Raw genomic sequence first — 20,186 nt, 5'->3', positions numbered from 1 at the left:
GATACATCTGAACTCAGTGGCCTATTTGCCGATTATATATGGATCTTTTCTCGGGTGACTGGTCAAATCTACCCGAAGATCTTCTCATCTCTATTGTGAAACGGGCGGTTTCCATGGTGGATGTTTTCTCTTTTGCTGCTGTTTGTAGATCATGGAGATCGGTCGCAACGAAGGAAGATTTTACTAGTCTAGTAAAACAGCAAGTTCCTCTATTGCTTGCACTCTCACGTGATGAGCCTGACCAAAGATAAAGTTTCCGAAGTTCTTATGCCGGAAGCTAAAGGGGAACGATATTATTCTTCAAATTTGGGATGGATTATGACTGTATCTGCTGAAGATATGAAAGTTGGTCTGTTCAATCCCTTCAAAATAAATTCTCAGATTGAGTTGCCAGATATTAAAGGATGGCCACGGCATTTTCTGAAGAAGTTTGTGTTATCTTCAAGTCCTTCTTGGACATCAGATTACATAGTCATGGTGCTTGGCCAATGCTCAACGTTAAAATTTTGCAGACCAGGAGACAAGCAATGGACATCCATAGCCATAGATAAAATTGGGGGATTGTACGATAAGTCGACTTCACTTGACGACATTATCTACTATAAGGGACAATTTTTCGCAGTAGGTCGTTATGGCACTATCTTTGTTTGTGACATTGAAGACTATCAGCAAGCAAGAGTTAGAGTTGTGGTTCCACAGATGACGGGACGTATTCGTAGTAGTTCGGGAAGTATTTTCGACCAGATATACCTTGTGGAATCTGCAGGGGACTTATTGGTGGTTTCACGTCTCTTTGATAAGGTCTTTGGTGATGAACATGATGAACATCGTCTAACAGCTTTCAAGGTGCCATTGAGTTATGGCAAGTGGTCACTCTCGAGCTCATTAGATGTATGTGATTTGGGTGAAAGAACCTTGTTCATTAGTAGCAGCAATACTAGTATCTCTGTTGATACACGATCCAACTCTGAATGCAGAGCCAATTGTATGTACTTCACTCATACGAGTGTTTATGATATGGAACACAGAGAATTCGAACCACTCAGAAAAATCCATAAGAGTCTGAATCAGCGTCTTTGGATTCAGCCTAGTCTCTAGGTTATATTATACCTTTGGAGAGTTTGTTATCTGCAGAACACGCAGAAATGCTAGCATAGCATCGATCTCAAGCTTCTATATGGTAGAGCATAGTCTTAATAATCCAGTGATCGATCACACTGACTGCCTGGGAGATTAAGACTGCTAGCAGTCTTTATTCCGGTGATCATCATTTGGCTTGTAATTGGAGCAGTCCTCCTAGTTTTTAATTTGATTGATGTTCTAGCATCTGAATCTTGTAATCCTTGAATTAGAAGTTACGCAAAGAAACCTTTACGTTTTTTTACTATTCACCAATAACAATGCACGGGTATGAGGCTAGTATATATATCAATCGTATGAGGCTAGTATATATATCAATCGTATGAGGCTAGTATATATATCAACCGCATATAGACTAACATTCAAGTGAGGCTCATACATGCATCACATTAATTTCCATGGTTGTCTTTAGACTTTAGAGTTTAGACTTAACATTTTTGCCAGCCGCTATTGGAATATATAGTCCGCTTTCTTGTCACAAGCAGAAATATAAACGCGAGTATTTCATAGTGAATGGTTCTGGATGCGAATCTTCATGTTTGTCAAGAAGTGCCTTCACTTTTGAAATTTGAACCTGCAGATATAAAGGTCATCTTTATTCACTACTACATTTCTCACAAACACATAATGTGAACCTTCTGGTCTAGACCTGTAAATGCTGCAAATCCTGCAATTTCCGCAGCTGATATATCGATTTCTAGTTAGCGGAAAAATTGCGAAATTATCTTATCCATGTGAGTTGCCAATTTGCCATAGATGAAGACGATGTTCTCAAAACTAATTGAAATATCAATGAATTTGGTTGACGATGTGGTATTTTCTACAAAATGTGTATACTTCCCACTTTCCTGTATTTGCTATCTATGTAATTGTGTAGCAGATTTGCATGGAAAATTTCAACATGAATTGGCAGTGACCTAAACCTGTGGAGACTTAACAAACTGAAAGGCCTTTTTTTAATTTTTTTTATGGAGTATCAACGACGGTATTCTCAAAGGCTTTCTATGCCCAGAGACTAATCCGGGCCGAGAGATCATGTCAGAACGCTTCCTCCTCCCTGGCCACCAAGAAAAAATTAGGATTTAACTCCAATTAGTGTCGGCTAGGATTTGAACCTGGGTATGGGGGTTCCACACCTAAGCTCTTACCAACTCGACCACATGTGGTGGTTACTGAAAGGCTCATATATGTTTATGGCAAAACGATCGACTAATTCGTTGGACATTCTCTACTAGCTAGACAACTACTAATGCAACACTCTCTAATAGCACCTTAAACAATCTATGGAAACTCTGCGTTATCGACACAAACATATAGTGGAAACTAAGTTGGAAACTTTTTGATGAAAAGAAGTCATGAATAATTTTCCAAGAGTCGATCACTTGCCCAATACAATTTGGTCTAGTGGTACAGTGTGAGGTCATGAATTCAACTCATAAAAGACTAGTTGTAGCATTTGAGTTGTGTAATAGATTCAAAAGAAAAAATATAGTCGATCACTTTGGCCATACTTTCGTGGCCTCTAATTAAACGTGAAATAAATGGATGTGGATCAGAATCTATAGCTCGTAGTTAGTCAAGGAGTGTGCTTTCACTTTTGATCCTGTAGAAAGGTCAGCATGTAGTATTTACTATCTGTCAAGCACATATTGTGAACCCATATATACGCAGAATTCTCCACAGCTGGGACCAATAATCTACCTATTCCCTTCCATGATAAAGAAGTAAGCACTAGACACCTTAACACCTACAGCCCATGATCGATCGTGATCTATGAGCATGGAGTGAGTTGTAAACTCCCCTGTTTGTGAATTTGAACCTTCCTAAGGTAGAGAGGAAGAAATGTCGCCTTTCAATACCTTGAGCCACAAGGAAACTAACTTAAAAACACTCCATATCCTACAAGGAAACTACATGGCCTCTATCCTCTATAAATAATAATGGGCATATATGCAGGATATGAACATCTTGGCTTGCTGCTTTTCTCTTGTGCTGCTCTGTTGTATTCAACTCGATCATAAAATTTTACCGGAATTGGGATCTTTTTAGGGCAGAGCTCTAGTTGATACATCTGAACTCAGTGGCCTATTAACTGCCGATTAATGGACGTTTGTTCTTCGAAGAAAAGAAAGAAAATTAAGGGTGACTGGTCAAATCTACCTGAAGATCTTCTCATCTCTATTGTGAGGGTGGTTTCCATGGTGGATGTGTTTTCTTTTGCTGCTGTCTGTAAATCATGGAGATCCGTCGCAACAAAAGAAGATTTCACTAGTCTAGTAGCACATCAAGTTCCTCTATTGCTTGCACTCTCACGTGATGAGAGCACCAATGAGCTTCACAACCTGACCAAAAATAAAGTTTCCGAAGTTCTTATGCCGGAAGCTAAAGGGGAACGATATTATTCTTCATATTTGGGATGGGTTATGTCTGTGTCTACTGAAGATATGAAAGTTAGTCTGTTCAATCCCTTGAAAATAAATGAGTCTCAGATTGAGTTGCCAGATTTTGATCCCTCCAAAATGTATTCTCATATTCAGCCATGCCCTGAGCATTTTCTGAAGAAGTTTGTGTTATCTTCAAGTCCTTCTCGGACATCAGATTACATAATCATGGTTCTTGGTAAACACATATCACTAGGATTTTGCAGACCAGGAGACAAGCAATGGAGGTTCATAGATACAACTGGGGATGATGAACTGATAAACTGGGACGATAAAACACTCAACGACATTATCTACTATAAGGGACAATTTTACGTGGTAGGTCGTCTTGGCACCATCTTTGTTTGTGACATTGAAGACCCTCAGCAACCAAAACTCAGAGTTGTGGTTCCACAGATGCCTGGATACATTCGTCGTCATGGAAGTGTTTATGAGCAAATATACCTCGTGGAATCTGCAGAGGATTTATTTGTTGTTTCACGTTTCTGGGGTAATCTACAGCAGCTAACAGCTTTCAAGGTGCCATTGCGTGATGGCAACTGGTGGCCATACTCATTAGAGGTACGTAATTTGGGTAAAAGAACCTGGTTCATTGGTAGCAGCAGTACTAGTGTCTCTATTGATACAGGATCCAACTCTGAATGCAGAGCCAATTGCATGTACTTCCCTCATAGTATTTATGATATGAAACGCAGAGAATCCGAACCACAACTCAGAAAAATCCCTAGGAGTCTGAATCAGCGTCTTTGGATTCAGCCTAGTTTCTAGGTTATACCTTTGGAGAGTTTGTTATCAGCAGAGCATGTCAAGCATCTATAAGGTAGAGAATAGTCTTAATCCGGTGATCGATCTCGAATCTGACTGCTTGGGAGTACAGCTAACTGAATTGGAGTTGTACTCCTCCTAGTTATTTGATTGATGTTCTAGCATATGAATCTTGCAAATCCTTGAATTTTGAAGTTATGCAAAAAAAAACCTTCACGTTTTTTCTTCTATTCACCAATAACACGGGTATGAGGCTAGTATATATAACAACCGCATATATAGACTAACATTCAAGTGGGACTCGTATATACATGCATCACATTAATTTCCGTGGTTTTGTCTTTAGACTTTAGACTAACATTTTTGCCAGCCGCTATTGGAATATTAGTCCGCTTTCTTGTCACAAGCAGAAATATAAACGTGAGTATTTCATAGTAAATGGTTCTGGATGCGAATCTTCATGTTTGTCAAGAAGTGCATTCACTATTGAAATTTGCAGAAATTAAGGTCATCTTTATTCACTACTACATATCTCACAAGCCTGTAAATACTGCAATATCTGCAGCTGTCTAGTTAGTGGAAAAAGTACGAAATTATCTTATACATGTGATTTGCCATAGACGAAGACTTTGTTCTCAAAACTAATGGAAATATCAATGAATTTGGTCGACTTTGGATGGTGTATTTTTCTACAATTTGTATGTATATACTTCCCACTTCCCTGTATTTGCTATGTAATTGCCTAGCAAATTTGCATGGAAAATTTCAACATGAATTGGCAGTGACCTAAACCTGTACGTAGTAGAGACTTGACAAACTGAAAGGCACATATATGTGATCTATGGCAAAACGATCGACTTCCCCGTGTCCACCTGACAACTTCTTTTCTCTACTAGACCACTACTAATTAATGCAGCATCCTCTTACAGCACCTTGAACAATCTATGGAAACTCTGCGTGTCGCAACTAAATTGGAAACTTTTTTATGAGAAAAATGTACAGATGGACGGTAAGATGTTGGCATATTGGCTATTCCTATTCAACACAAGAATTGGATTTCTTATTGTGTGTAGAATCAGAATATAGAACTAGATGTGTGTAAGAACTAGTTGAACAGAGTGTTAAGATCTCAGTATTTCACTTCAGTTTCTCTTTCATAGAGTTTCATGAATTGGATCACTTGTGTGAGAAGTGAGAAGAGCAAACAGATATTGTGTTGTAGTTGAGTGAGAACTACTTCTTGTACTATCTGTATTGAAAGATTGAAGTGATATTTTTGCTTGGTGTTTTTTCCCTCACTGAGGTTTTGCACCAAGCCATTGAAAATTCTGTTTGTATTGATTTGCTGTGTTTGCTATTTCATTTATCTTTATGAGAGTCTGCCTTCACCACAAAGGCTGGTTTCTGAAAGTCGATCACTTTGGCCATACTTTCTTGTCCTCTATAAACTGGAAATTAAACGTGAAATGAATGGATGTGGATCCAAATCCTGCAGAACGGTCAGCATATAGTATTTACTATCTGTCAGGCACATACTGTGACATGCAGAATTTTCCACAGCTGGGACCAATCTACCAGGATTAAAAAGCAAGCAGTAAACACCTACACAGCTCATGATCACCTTGATGAAGACTTTGTAGTCGACAAAACTAATTGAAACACCGACGAAATTGGTCGACTAGCTTGGGTTGTTTAATTTTCTACAAGTTGTATAGTCTACACTCTACAGTGTAGAACTGTATGCTTCCAGCTTCCACTTCCCCGAGTTTACTATGTAACTGCATAGCAAACTTTCATGGAAAACTTCATGCAGACGGGGAGACGGCAATGACAGACTCGTTCAAACCTGTAGAAAACTTGTACAAACTGAAAGGAAAATGCTCATGGCAAAACGACCTCCACATCCGCCGTATGCTGCCGGACAATTTCCTTGGAAATTGAAGAAAGAAAAATTGAAAGCAAAGAAACATAGAAAATTGTTCATGATTCATATACAATTATAGCTAGGTCCCAAAACGTTAAGCCACATGGGGCACGTTATCCACTTGCCATTGTTATTCAGTGTTGCAGTTGACACAGTTTCAACCCTACTAGAAATAAGTAGAAATTAAATCTTGCGCACCTACATGTTGAATTGGCATGCTGTATATATAGCTAGTAGGATCTGAGAAATGTCCGAATACGATCAAGTTTTTGAGGTATTTCATCAAACAAATTTTGTATATAGATAGATAGCGAGTTATTGTTTGTGCGCCGACTTGTAATAGGAAAAATTAAAATGAGATTCTTTTCTGTAAAAGTTCGAAGATGGACGAGTTTTAAAAAAGAAACTTGTATGTATCTTAATCATTGTATTATTCGAAATTTAAATCTATCTATATCTTGCGAATTGCGATGGACCTGTAAATGTTAAAAGTGACAGTGACTTTGAGTGATGAGTGTGAGTGAGCTGTGACATGTATATATATCTAGAGGAAGGAAACAAGCACAAAACAACGTACTACTTAAGCTGACTTAGTAAGAGGGCAAAGGAATTGCAAAAGAGTCACATATAGCTGCTATCAGCCGTTTAAATTTCCATATCCCTTCCCATTTTTTATAAATTCCACAGAAACGAAGCTCCCTAGAAAATTGTCTCATAGATTAAACTCCCCCATCTGCCTCAAATTGGCTGCTGCAGATATAAATATACTCTGATATACACATCACTCCAACTCCAGCTTCTTAAATTCAAACTTGCAAATCTATGAAGCACAACCACCAACCAGTAATGGAGATCACAGTGATATCAGCTCAAGGCCTCAAGAACTCCTCCCACTTTTGCCACAAGATTAGACCCTTCATCACCCTCACCACTTCTCCACCGGCTGCCGCACCGTGCCGTCCCTCCGGCGACGAGAATTCACACGTGTACAAAACGAGGGTGGATGATGAAGGAGGGATCAACCCAACATGGGGTGACAAGTTCTTGGTTCCTCTAGACGCGGGTTTCTTGAGCAACAGGTATTCTTGCATATATCTCCAGCTTTACACTAAGCGGCTCATAATGGGCCGGGCTCAGCTAGGCTGGTGTCAAATCCCGGCCTATGATATCGTCGGCTTCCCGGCGACGGGCTCAGTCCGGTACCTGAGTTACCGGCTACGGGCTAGGGACGGTACAAGGACTAATGGGGTCGTGAACGTTGCTGTCAAGTTGGAGAATATGGCGCCGGTGATCAGTCAGAATATGGTGTCAGTTAACTCTATGTCAACGACATTTGAGACGTGTGGCACGGTTATTGGTACTCCGGTGACACAGCTACCACCTTTGGCCGGCGAGTGCTCCGTTACGTGTCAGGGACAGATGAATCATTTTGGTTTTCTTGGCAATGTATGAAGTGGCATTTGGCTCAAGTTTTCTTTGCATTTGAGATGTGTGTAGTGTAGGGGTTTGGCTATTATACACATTTGTATCATTGTATGACATACATCAAGCCGTGAGCCGTCCGATCATTTAGTAATTCAAAATTCAAGACGATCGGACGACACACGACTTGATGTATGCTATACACATGTGTACAGTACCAAACTTTCAATGAAGTTAATGGTATGTTTGATTTGCGGAATGGAAGATAAAGATGAGCTATTTTCCAATTAGCAAGTATACAAATTTGAGTTCACATACCATGCTTTTTTCTAGCATCATGTAATGAAATACACGTTAGAGTATTCTAGTTTTATGATACTAGCGCGGATGATACTTCACATCAGTGAGATTCGAAGTCGATTCCCTCAATCCGGAATCTTTCGACAGAACGGTTGCGGTAAGAGCGTCCGGCAGCCCTAAAATCGCCGCACCTAATGAGAGAGATAGACTCTTGACTCTTGAGGAAGTGAAAGGCTAAATGTTAATTACTTTCAGGTGGAAAGGAGGTTACACCTCTCATGCTTAACGTAAGGAAAGTGTAACTTTTTAGGGGTCATATCTAGTGTAGGTTTACTTGTCGTTTGAGTGCTCAAATGTTGCCAAACAAGTAAAGCTCATCAATCCAATAATCATGTACGCTATAAGATTCCGTGTGTTCACCACTCATGAGTAACCAGACATTCCACATCCCTCTTGGAATGAATCATCTTTCCACGCTAGTGTAAAACTCAAGCAACTCCAAGCTAAGTGATTTGTCGATGCACCCTTTTCATACAATAACAAAAAATCACAAATCCAAAGTCCTATTGTTTGTGTGAAGTGTGTCCTTCGATTGTGATCGGCCAACTAAGTCGCACCAATAAAGGGCCCATATTTGCCTGTCACATGAAATTTAAACACATATTCAAGATCACGAGTGCTGTTTGCACCAAGAATATAGATTGGCTAAACTGTCGAGACTCTATATGTTAATAGCAGAGCAGATATTCGAACATATGAACACTATGATTGTAAAATAATGTGGAAGATGGAATAGCAGGTGGCACAACTAATAGGTCACATTGAGTCCTTTTGCATATGACATGTCCGTTTCAAAGCCGTCCTGTCCTTCCGATAAAGACCACGTAATCCCAGAATAGCGATGTATACACCTGCTGTACGCAAGTCTCTCCAACACATGGCTATAATCTATCTTCTTAAGCATATACTGATACATGTTGAATTGAGAAGTTTGTGAAACTATTACTCAAATTGTAGATAGAGTATGACTTACTGTAGTACACTGACATGGTTAATCTAATTCTCCCTGTGATATACAGTAGATGATGTATGCTAATGCTTATGTTAATTGAGAACAGTGAAAAATGTTGGGTATGAAACAAATTAATATTGAACAAATCAAAATATAGAGTTCTAGCCAGTTCTGAAACTACAGGGGACAACTACCGCGCTCAGTCTCTCGCTAATAATCTTCTGGTATTTTTTCTTTTGGTCCATCTGTAGAGGTAGCAGTTTTTTGATACAAATACAGATACAGGAACAAAAGTTTTGGCCTCATTTTACCTGTTAAGGAGAGTCTACCCTGTGGCCTGTGCACTTTAGAAATCTATATGAGAATGCACGGTGCCTTACAGCACATTGTCTCGTCTGCACTACCACCCTACGTTCCGGAGTTCAGATGTTGCTTCTTGAAGTTTCTTCTTAAACGAGGTAAAGGTGCTATGAGTATTATTCCACCGAAAGGACGTGGACGTGCTTCGCTTTGATAGATCTGATCTGAGAGGTGATTGGGAAGTTGGATCCGTTGATGGAGTGTCTTCATATTCTGCAATTAAAAGAAAGAAAAAAAACTGTAAGACAAACGACCAATATTGTAGGCTTGTAGGCAGACCAAATAGCATAGCCGTAAATACAACAGCAGCATGAGTAATGAAATACCACTCCCTTTCCTCCCATCTCTATCAGAACTAGTTTGAACTACCCGTTTTAATTCTCAAATCCGAAAAATGAGAAAATTTTCAAATAGCCATTTAATCAAACAGTTTCAGGGAAATTGCCCACAAAGGTTTTCAATGACTAAAGATAAAACAGTTCATCATTCCTAGAGTTATTGTCAATTCTTTAGTGACATATTGGTTGCTGATGGAAAGGCAAGATCTAAAACACACAATCTTATTGAGATTACGATGCAGAAACAACTACAGGTATGAAAACACATCGAAACTAGCTCTGAGTTCCAGAAAAACATTGAGCAAACCTCCACTCCCCAGAAATCTATGAATCATGACATACCCAACCCAAAAACAAGATTATATCTGATCTCATAGGTAGAGAGGAAAATTACCTGTAGACATGGGCAGCTGATATTGCCTTTTCAAGAATTTAGAGGCTTCTCTATCTTTTTTGTGGCATAACACCCTCACAAAAGTGTGGGCATTATTTAAGCGTCTATAGTTATGATCATATGAATCTAGCCCCGACGATATTTGTTCACTTGCAGCCATCAGCTTTTGAATGATAGTTTCAGTCTACAACCACAAAAGTGTCATACAGCTAGTTGCAGCCATTTAAATGAGGTTAGACAGTTCTAATTAGACGATGTCAAACCTGTAGTGAATACAAGTTCAGTATTTGCTCCGGGAACTTTGATTCTTGCTCCACTACTGATCGAGGAAGGCCTTCACCATCAGCTACAAAAAAATCCTGTGAAGTTGAGCAGTATAGCTCCATCAATATGTATATACTAATCAGATGTAATGACTAACTACTATTATGAGCTTAACCAAACACAAAGGTCATTGTATGTTATAGATACTTTTTTATTTGCTCAGGTCCATGGATGCACGTGCATGAATGTATTAGCATTTCCGAAGTAATTACAAAATTTTTAATTCATAGGTGTCAATGACAGTTGGGGAGAGTACCATACCTTTAGTGCAGAAAGGTCATCTTCTAATAGTACAATATCTGATTCACAAAATGCACGGGAAGGCCCACCATCAAGCAAAACCCACGCAAAGCCTTCCTAAACACCACATAAGGTGAAAGATTAATTCTAGCACACACGGAAATCAAAAGATTAGTTTTCAACAGCGAGTCATACCAGTGATGCTCGACAGATGCTAAAAACCACAGCGTCTCTGAGAGAATCATCAATAAAATTGCATACATGGCCAAGGACCTACAGCAGCGTCAGTAAGATGAATAGAATCCTGTTGAAAAAAAATGATAGAAACCTTAATCTCCAATAAGGTAGGGAGGGTGGGTGGGAGAGAGAGTTACAGTATCAATGCGTGTGAGAACACCATCCAAACGAGAAGCTTCAACGCTACCACAATATAAACCAAAGAGGAATGCATGTCTGAGATCCCAGAACACGGCTTTTGCACCTTGAAATTGAATTTAACAAGAATGATTCAGTTAATGTAACGGTAGCACAGCATACTCCAAAAGCCTATTATCACATTTTGAATGATTCTGGCATGAAGGTCTATTGGTAGATGTGTTCAGTAAAGCCACTTAATTGGTAACTTAGACATAACCATATTATCCAAGACAGGGATAGTACATTAGGATGCATATGAGGGGACCACTGGTATAACTGTGTAAGACAAATCTATATATGTTTATCAAAGAATAACAGCAGAACGGATGCATGAAGATGTACACAAATTATCTATAAAATTATAAGAGGTCACATTGATGAGTTGAAGATAATTCACAGGTTTATCTGCTAACCAATGAAGTCACAAATTTTGCTGATGGCATTTGCAGCAGTATCCCTGATGATGTCAAAGGTGGTGTTGAAGAGCTCATCAATTTGATCATTGCATGTTGAAGTTCCAAAATGCTGCTCTTTGGCTGACCAAACAAAATTGGATATAAGCATGTAAAACTGAACCAATTCAGTTTTCCAAACTAATGGAAGTTGTCACTTAACTCTGATTTTCTTCATTTAAACTTTGATTTAAATGAAAAAACAAAATAAAAAATGTAATTTTAACTTCCACGAATCTATTACTTAAGCGTGGCCAAAGCTTCTACAATAATTTCAAGTATATCCTCACAAAGCCAAATAATAACTGAAGAAGTCGAGCAACTGTCAAGTAGAAATTGACAGGTAAGACATCTCTGAGTATCATTATGCTATAACAAAGTTACTGACCACATGTTTTATCAATGGATTGCCTGACAAGTGCCCAAGAACTTCTGATACCGCCTTCTAGTATGTCAATTTGTTTTTGAATATACTGCAAGAAGAAACTATGTCAGTATACTAGTAAATAATAAATGTAGCACCATCAAAAAGAGAGGAAGGAAGAATGCAATGTGCAGAATTTTCAAAACGACTACAAACTTAAAAAGGTTCAGGCTGTTGAAAGACAGAACTGCAGATATGTGAGTTGATCATCATATTGGACAAATTGACTTAAACTTCGTACATTAATATTTAATCGGTATGTAAATTATTTTTCTTCACAAAATAATATGATGATATAAAATATGACATTGACCACCAAAGCTCTAAGTTCCTTCTTTGTTTCAGTTCGACCAAACCAGAAAATAGATAAATAACAAGGTTGTTTCATCAAAGTGCCCTTTTGAACAATGTTTACAGTACACATTTCTGATCTTCCTCTTTTTCTAACTATCAAAATACATTTATATGAATGCTCATGATCATTAGAAAGTCAGTATTAGATGACGATATATACTTGCTCTTGCAAAATCACTTGCGATAAAAATAAATTGGCCATCAATAAATCATTTATACACTTACTTTTAACGTGTTCATTCGGACACAGAGTTTGGATATCGTCAGATTATTCAACTTGTCATGCACATTTCCGTCCAAAGGCATACACTCAAGAAACTTCTTTTTCAACACTGGAATTGTAGTCTCCTTGTAGCGAGTCAATGGAGGAGCTGATGGATATAAGTATTTTTTCTCAACTGCATAGAAAGGCATTATGATTGATAGTGAAGTTCATTTCCTATAAATAACTTGCAGTAATAAAAAAGATTATCAGAAAATGCATCGATGCCTTTCTGAAATAGACAGCCAATCCCAAGGTAGTAGGAAGTCTTTCTTTTTCACACTCCTAGATTGAGCAAAGGATGTAAAAAGTCTCATCGTGTCATCCATCTATCCAATGCGAACTAATATTTTCATAAACATATAACATTATATCTCAAAAAATTAAAAAAATTAAAAAACATTAAAAATGAAGCCACTTCGTTTTATTAGCAGTAACTTTCCAATTTTGTAGAAACCCCCAAAGCAGATCCCAGAAAATAGTTGCCTAAAGGCTTCCTATAAAACTCTTTATATTTGCTTGATCATATAAAAGAACTGTTTTATGATAGTTGAGGCTGCAAAACTGTGTCCATAAGTAAATACTTTTAAAACTAGTCATTTCCGTATATGCTTTAAATCTATACCACGTAGAGCCAGAGGAAAAAGCTATCAGGATGATTCACAGATTCAGTAACATCAAAGCTTTCACACATTGACCCAGCTCCAAAAGAGAAACAGTTAAAAATATAGAAAATCTATTAAAAATTCCACACTTAAGGCCATTCAGTTGTGTTCTGAACTTATTAAGAGAAACTCAAGCAGATAAAGTATACTGGCAGGTAATATATAATACCTATCTGGTCGAGCAACTTCAGCAAATAGGCATCCAAGGTATGAAAGACAACAGATACCAGAGCTTGCAAATGAGTAATATCCATAGGGAGATGGAAGCCAAATAATTGATCCACAGTCTGCAAAGAATTTAAACAAAAAACAAGCTGGTGTGAGATTAAGAAACAACAAGTAGAGCAGTAGTTCTCATATAAGCTTTTACAAGACCATTAATACTGAGGTGTAAGCATTCTTTGTTGCTTTGTCATGTCTAATCTTTTTGTACTGGATTACCATTTAATAAACACAATTTACTGCTCATCAGATACCTCAGGGGGTGATTTCTAAGCAAGGAGAAAGATAAAAATGCAAATTAACTTCCATCTATTCATCTGTTATAGCAGTTAGGTGAATCTCTATCCCAATTCACACATGTTAGAAAACAAACATTCCGATAGTAAAATTCTCACTTCCACCATATGTGCACTCATGTTTCAGCTAAAATACATACCTCCTCTATAATTCTAAAAACTTCAACTATTGATGCTGCCTGTTTTTGCTGAGATGACAAAGGTTCCCACTTCTGCATATTCCACAAATAAAAAGTTATGGCACTCAGCAAATATTGAGGTGAGGAGATCCTCTTACCAAAACATATCCAAACAAGAATTTATCAAGTGATTGTTCCACATCTAAAAGAGGGCAAAACCTATGTCCACGATCAGTCATGTCTAGGACTGAAAAATTGAAAAGTTGTAATACAACCAAAAACACAAAACTGCGACCAGTCATGGCTTACTGCTCAATACAGCAAGTCCCTATATCCAAACCAATTAGGAGGGTTGATGGTACACCTCATGGATAACAACCTAACAGGCTAAAAGTACTAAAAGTATGAGAGAGGGTATAAAAACAAAAGGTTCAAGCCATTGTTTCTGTTTATATCCTCTATTTCTCGCATGAACAAGCACAGAAAAATGAGATGCTGTATGTCTTATATGTTGATCAGCAGGAGGAACAATCAAAGTGACAATGTAGTTGTTGACAAATGCTTTCGTCCATTCAACCAAGTAGCCATTATCCAGTCATGTACTGGTTTAAGTAAGTGCAAAATAAGTGATCCATAATCCCTTGAATACACAATGCCACCAATCCCACCCAGTTATTCTTTTTCAGTAATTAGTGCAAATACTTAATCAGAAAGGTAGGACAGGATATAAATCCACTTCTAAATAGCACCATTCATGTCCTCTTAGAACCAACCTCAAGATCAAAAGCACGTCCAGTCCATTCCAAGATGCGTTCATGCTGAGCAATCACCCAATCAAGAATGATAGGTTTAGCAACTTCACCAATCTGCCCCAAAAAGAGAAGGCAAATAGATAAGTGTTGACTTGTCATCTACAGAAAATAAACAACAATATAATATTATCTACTCTACATTACAAAACAAAACAAAAAAACAACAAAAAAACAAAAAACAGCAAATTGGTTAAAATTGATAAGCTCTAAATGCATGCATGAGTTGGATTCTCTATACAAAAAAGTAAAGCATAGGCTACATAGTTGGATCTCTTCAACTTTTAAGAGACCTCGGTGACATTTTAAGCTACTAATTTGCTAATCAAATTCCTTACCAAACTTGACAAGATATAACGTCATAGCTACTAATTTAAGATACGAGAAGCAATAAGAGAAAATACAATTGTCTAATTTGGCCAGTAAAGAAATGAAGTATAGAAACTATTACACTAACCGGATAATGGTGCAGATCTTCACTATTTTCTCCATTACCAGTATTGTATAGCTGAGTTAGGACATGATCCAACAAATCAGCAGCTGGAAGCACAATTTTAACATCTTCAGAAAGAGATGACACTCCATCCAGAAAGGGTTTCTACATATTGACATAAGAAAATCAATAACTGATCCACAAAATACCAGCTGCACGGAGAGTAGTTATTATTAAATGCAAAGGAGTGAAATACATACCAGCCTTTCCCAATACATCTGGTGCAACATTATAGCCGCAATCATCCCAGAATTAGGGCACCATTTGCATAGTTCTGGGTAGAACATATTTAGTTCTCTCTCAGCAATCAACCTCAGTTCATTTGCAAGCACACCTAAAGGATGTTGGTTTTTCACTTCTGATAAGTGATCTATGTTACTTGCTACCTAATAGATATACATTAAGCTTCATATCAACGAGAAAGGACAACTGAATGTACACCAAAAGAAAAAAACTGAGTTAAATAAAACTGATGATCATAAACATGTCTCACCCGCCTATATGCAGCTTCAATTGACCTTTTCACATACGACTCAATTATAGCAGCATCCGCATTGAGATTGAACCTCTTCAACTGCATGCATGAAAATCTTTGTCAGATAGTTACTTTCATTTTTATGTTATGTGCGCGCAAATTACACCCAGGACCTAGTGCACTTTGATTGCAAAGTAAAGCCACCAAGCCGAAAAGGGATTGGCAACTGAAATGCAATGACTGAGGTTGAGGAAAAGTAAATACTGAAGTTATAGTATAGGGAAACCTTCCAACTGCTAACAGGAACAACCACCAACCAGAACCATAGCAATCCATGAAAGTACTATGAAGAATCTACAACAGGAATTCCAGAGTGAAACAAGACTAACCTTCATAGGACCACTATCACCAAAATTAAGAACCCCAACTGCTGACACAAAGCTCATCACCCTCTTCAAGTGACCATGTTGCTGAAACAAAATTTTAAACATTAGTACAAAATGTGGAATGCAAAAACATTCTATAATTTCATTAAGGTCCAATAATATGAGAAAAAGTAAAATAAACCAAAGTTCTTTCATAAAAAATTAAAAAGTTACACAACTTGCACTATTGTCATTTCATTTTTCACTTAGGAATGACTAAAAATCATCAGGTAAACACCGCTGCATGATCTAGAATGGTGACAATCACATACTTCAGAAGAAGAAGAAAAATGAGAATAGTGTAACAGAGCTGTTAATGAAGAGAAATAACCTGAGTGAAATGCAGATGATAGTCTTGGAGTTTACTCTCACACCAGATGCTTAAAGAGTAGAAGACAGCATCAACCAAACTTAACTTTATCTCGACAGCATTGTAGTGGATTGAACATAGCAGGCTATTCATATATAGCCTTACGTTCTCATCATCAACTTTAGTTGATATAAGTTCCTGCAACTCCACTGTTGCATTCTCTAATAGCAGAGCCTCATCTGTTCCAATAAACTATGCACAGAAGTTTCCTTAGACAATCTGATAAAACGTGATTCTAAGGATTGATTTATTAGAGCATAAATGAATGAAGGTGAAATTTTTCATCCACTACTCCCAACATTAAGATAAACTTTGATGCCATTGGCACTTAATATATGGAGTTAGGGACTATTGGAATATAGATTTATTAAGCCACAATATATACTTGTTTTAATACTATGTTTTCATCCAGTGCACTAGTTAAAAAAGAGTAAATCATTGCCATGATTTGACAGTGATCAAAGCATCAATAAAGGAGTTATAACTTACATCACCAATATATGATTCCTAAACATTCAGCATCAAATCATTGCACATACCTGTTGGAAAAGGACCCACAAATATATTGCATCATGCATTTTTTGAGTGATGCCTAAAGTAGACCATGTCAATTTCAAGAGCATCAGGTACTCATCAGCTTCCTAATAGAATGAAAACACAGAAAAATGAATATTGTAGCTACAAGTATCAAACCAAAATTACTCAACTGACATTTAATATATGTACCGCTATCAGCTGGCCTTCATCAAGAACATCAAATACACCAAGTAGTAGTTTCTCGTAAAGCCTAATATTCAGGTGATACCCAGAAGTCCAATAATAGGTCTCACTTTGGAGATCAAAGCGTCCTGGAAGAGATGACAGCGTTAAAGCTACCTTCTTGATAACCGATATAACCTCTGCCCTTCCAGAAGTAGACATACAGTCCCATTCCTGCCACATTTAAAAACAAAACAATTACCAAAGCAAAAATTTCTTGAAGTAATCAGATTCAGTGCTGTATAATAGTAATAATACTATAAACTCACAAATAGCACACCTTTGCATTTCTAATCATAGCAAGAGAACGCTTGATAGTTAGATGATCATGTGCCACAAGATCGGGAGAAAAGCAGAGAAGTTCTTCTAAGATACTTGCCTACGAAAGAGTTGCAAAGCATTCTGTTAAGACAAGCCTTAAAATTACCCTAATATATAGGCAACAAGATAGCTGAAGCAATTCCCTTAACTACAGGATAATCATGACTGAAGAATATATATATATATATATATGCTATGTCAATTATGAAATTCCAAAACCAGTCACTATAACTTGTATTTTGGATTAAGCAATTGACCAGCTGAGAAGCTTTCGACAGGACACAACATACACAATCCAGCTTGATATACAAACTAGTAAGACCAGGCCAGCTCTAAAATTTATGATAAAAAATAACAGGGCCAAAAATGAGCACGAAGGCATGCTTACGCCAAGTTTGGCACTGTTCTGACATGGAAAGGAATTCAATTTCAAATAGTCCAAAGATGACCAATACCTGTCTATTCTTCCATTGCATATAAGACTTTTCATTCGAAAAATCAGACTTAAAAGTGAAATTCAAAAGCCCCAACACAATTTGAGGAATATCAATCTGCACCCGTGTTTTCCCTGGAGATAACATCATCATCTTCTGTCTGGTGCACTCATCCATCGCTTCAGAAATCTAACAAAGAATAAAAAATTGACTTCTGATAGTTAACAGTATGTTTCTTTCTTTGATGTCTCACTATGCACAAGCTCACAAAATTAGAGCTCATAGTAGAAAGCAATAAAAGATTACCTGCATCTGCACACGGAAGGTACGGAGCAGCTGTAAGTTTTTATCAAGAGGCTGTGACTGCACATTTGGTTTATCCCATTTTCTACTCTTTAATCCTGACAGCAACTTGGAAGTCCTATGTTTCCTTTGATCTTCAACAGAACAGATTACAATCCTGGTTACATGAAAACAAGTGTAAGACAATTAGATAGCAAGAGAGAGTAAGACCATATGAAATCAAGTTGTTGAATCCCAGAATTGAAAAATAGTAAATCTATTCAATGAAGTAGTGGTTGCACCACACACACATTCATGCCAAAAGGGAAAAGAATTTTACCCAGATGTTGCCATAGATGCAAGCAATATTTCATACGCTGACTCCCGCAAGTCATCATCGGATAATCCTTCAAAATTTCTGAAGCTAAATTACAGTTTACTCAAAGTATGATATATCAAAGGCCAGATTCGTGAAACAATAACATTTATCAATCATCACTGAACAGTGACAATATATATTGTAAAGCAAATTATTAAATCATTGGAAAGACGAGACTGACTGTCTATAGTGTACCCTCTCATTTCATACCATTTCTTAAAGGGAAAAAAAAATATACTAAGAAACTGATACCTGTTTTCAGACTAGGCAATCCCAACGAAACAATTTTAAAGGATTCAACAGGCTTTGGACGTGAGCTCGGTGAGGCTCTATATTTAAAACCACACTCATCGCCACTCTTTTTAATGTTCTCATCTTTGAACGATCCCAGCTGTCTAAATGAACTTGATGCATTAGTAGTAGTTCTTCTAACACCTATAGGAGAAGGCGGCGGACGCCGAGGAGGTGATCCCGATGAATCTGGATCAGTATGTAACAAAAACGAATCCCCTAATTTCGAATGAATCTGCCAAAACAAAGTAAAGCATAATGAATATGAATTCCAGAAATGAAAATTTAAATTCCGCCTCAGTTTTTCTTACACTGTAGAATAAATTATCTATCACAATTAAACGATCACACAGCTAGTTCAAACCATATCAAAATCACAATTTGACAACTCAAATGCCGAATTTACCGTGGGAGGATACGAAGATTCATGGAAGTACTTCTTAGTAGCTTCGGATATATCCACCGCTCCACCTGAACAAAAAATTCAAAATTCAAAACCGGAAAATGTAATCAGACGACGATGCGCACGCCATTATTCAGCTCAATTTTACAGAGAGAATGAAAAAAAACGACTTGCCGGATTTGACGCAATCGATGACGTAATCGGCGCTGAGAGTATCGAAATCGACGTGAGAGAGGGAGGAGGAGGCAGATGCCGAAGAAGAAGACACGAGAAACTGTAGAAGGTTACGGCGGTCACGGCGGTAGCGGTGGAAGAGGGAGTGGTGCTCCTCCATCGCCGACGTCAGCTAAACGGAGGAGGACGGAGGAGAGAGAAATGGAGAGAGGAGGGAGCGCGAAAACGATCCAAAAAGCACATACGGAGTGTTTCAGCTTTCGGCGGACGCTGCTTTTCTAATTTTTCCTTGTTATGGTTTTTGGGCTTAATTACATTTTATGCCACTGAGTTTTTGGTAATTATTATGTTGACCCCGCCCTTTACGAGGGGTCTAATGTTGTTGACCCTTGCTTTTGGTTTTCTATTTGTCTGTTGCTTTTGTAATTCTGAAGTCGGTCAAATTTAAATACCTTTTTTTATGCATGGCGGATATCTTCGTATACATATATATAGATGATATGAATTGTTACGAACGATTAAGATTACGTTGTGTAAATACACGTCGTACATACAAGAATTTTCAGTAATATTTGTCTCCAAAGGTTCTACAATCTGCCCAATACCTTTTAGTCAGGTTGCATACTAGCTACGTTCTGCTTAGGAAAAATCAATTGTAACACCAACACCTACTTTTTAATCCAAAAACAAGGTTAATAGC

At 37.7% G+C, this 20,186-nt stretch overlaps 3 protein-coding genes across 3 annotated transcripts; 2 read left to right on the top strand and 1 right to left on the bottom strand.

Annotated features, from left to right (window-relative positions):
• The first annotated feature begins 231 nt into the window (after positions 1 to 231).
• Positions 232 to 1,098, top strand: LOC101300918 (putative F-box protein At5g55150-like). The gene has a single exon (XM_004300715.1). The coding sequence runs from the start codon at positions 232 to 234 to the stop codon at positions 1,096 to 1,098; it is 867 nt and encodes a 288-aa protein (XP_004300763.1).
• Positions 1,099 to 3,242: 2,144 nt separating this feature from the next.
• On the top strand, positions 3,243 to 4,349 carry LOC101300628 (putative F-box protein At5g55150-like). The gene has a single exon (XM_004300714.1). The coding sequence runs from the start codon at positions 3,243 to 3,245 to the stop codon at positions 4,347 to 4,349; it is 1,107 nt and encodes a 368-aa protein (XP_004300762.1).
• Positions 4,350 to 9,082: 4,733 nt separating this feature from the next.
• On the bottom strand, positions 9,083 to 19,646 carry LOC101300350. Its single transcript, XM_004300713.1, has 26 exons — positions 19,487 to 19,646; positions 19,316 to 19,380; positions 18,871 to 19,144; positions 18,580 to 18,646; positions 18,264 to 18,417; positions 17,979 to 18,146; positions 17,483 to 17,581; positions 17,170 to 17,376; positions 16,983 to 17,084; positions 16,405 to 16,635; positions 16,038 to 16,118; positions 15,667 to 15,747; positions 15,374 to 15,559; positions 15,138 to 15,278; positions 14,645 to 14,737; positions 13,893 to 13,964; positions 13,404 to 13,521; positions 12,533 to 12,705; positions 11,918 to 12,002; positions 11,491 to 11,613; positions 11,035 to 11,141; positions 10,856 to 10,933; positions 10,682 to 10,777; positions 10,360 to 10,455; positions 10,097 to 10,280; positions 9,083 to 9,577 (listed from the first exon to the last, which is right to left on the bottom strand). Exons 1-26 carry the CDS (start codon positions 19,644 to 19,646, stop codon positions 9,405 to 9,407), a joined length of 3,414 nt encoding a protein of 1,137 aa, XP_004300761.1. The 3' UTR covers positions 9,083 to 9,404.
• Between the last annotated feature and the right edge of the window lie 540 nt (positions 19,647 to 20,186).

This window comes from Fragaria vesca, linkage group LG5 (assembly GCF_000184155.1).
Source record: "Fragaria vesca subsp. vesca linkage group LG5, FraVesHawaii_1.0, whole genome shotgun sequence".
NCBI lineage: Eukaryota > Viridiplantae > Streptophyta > Magnoliopsida > Rosales > Rosaceae > Fragaria > Fragaria vesca.
This window is presented reverse-complemented; position numbering and strand designations above follow the sequence as displayed.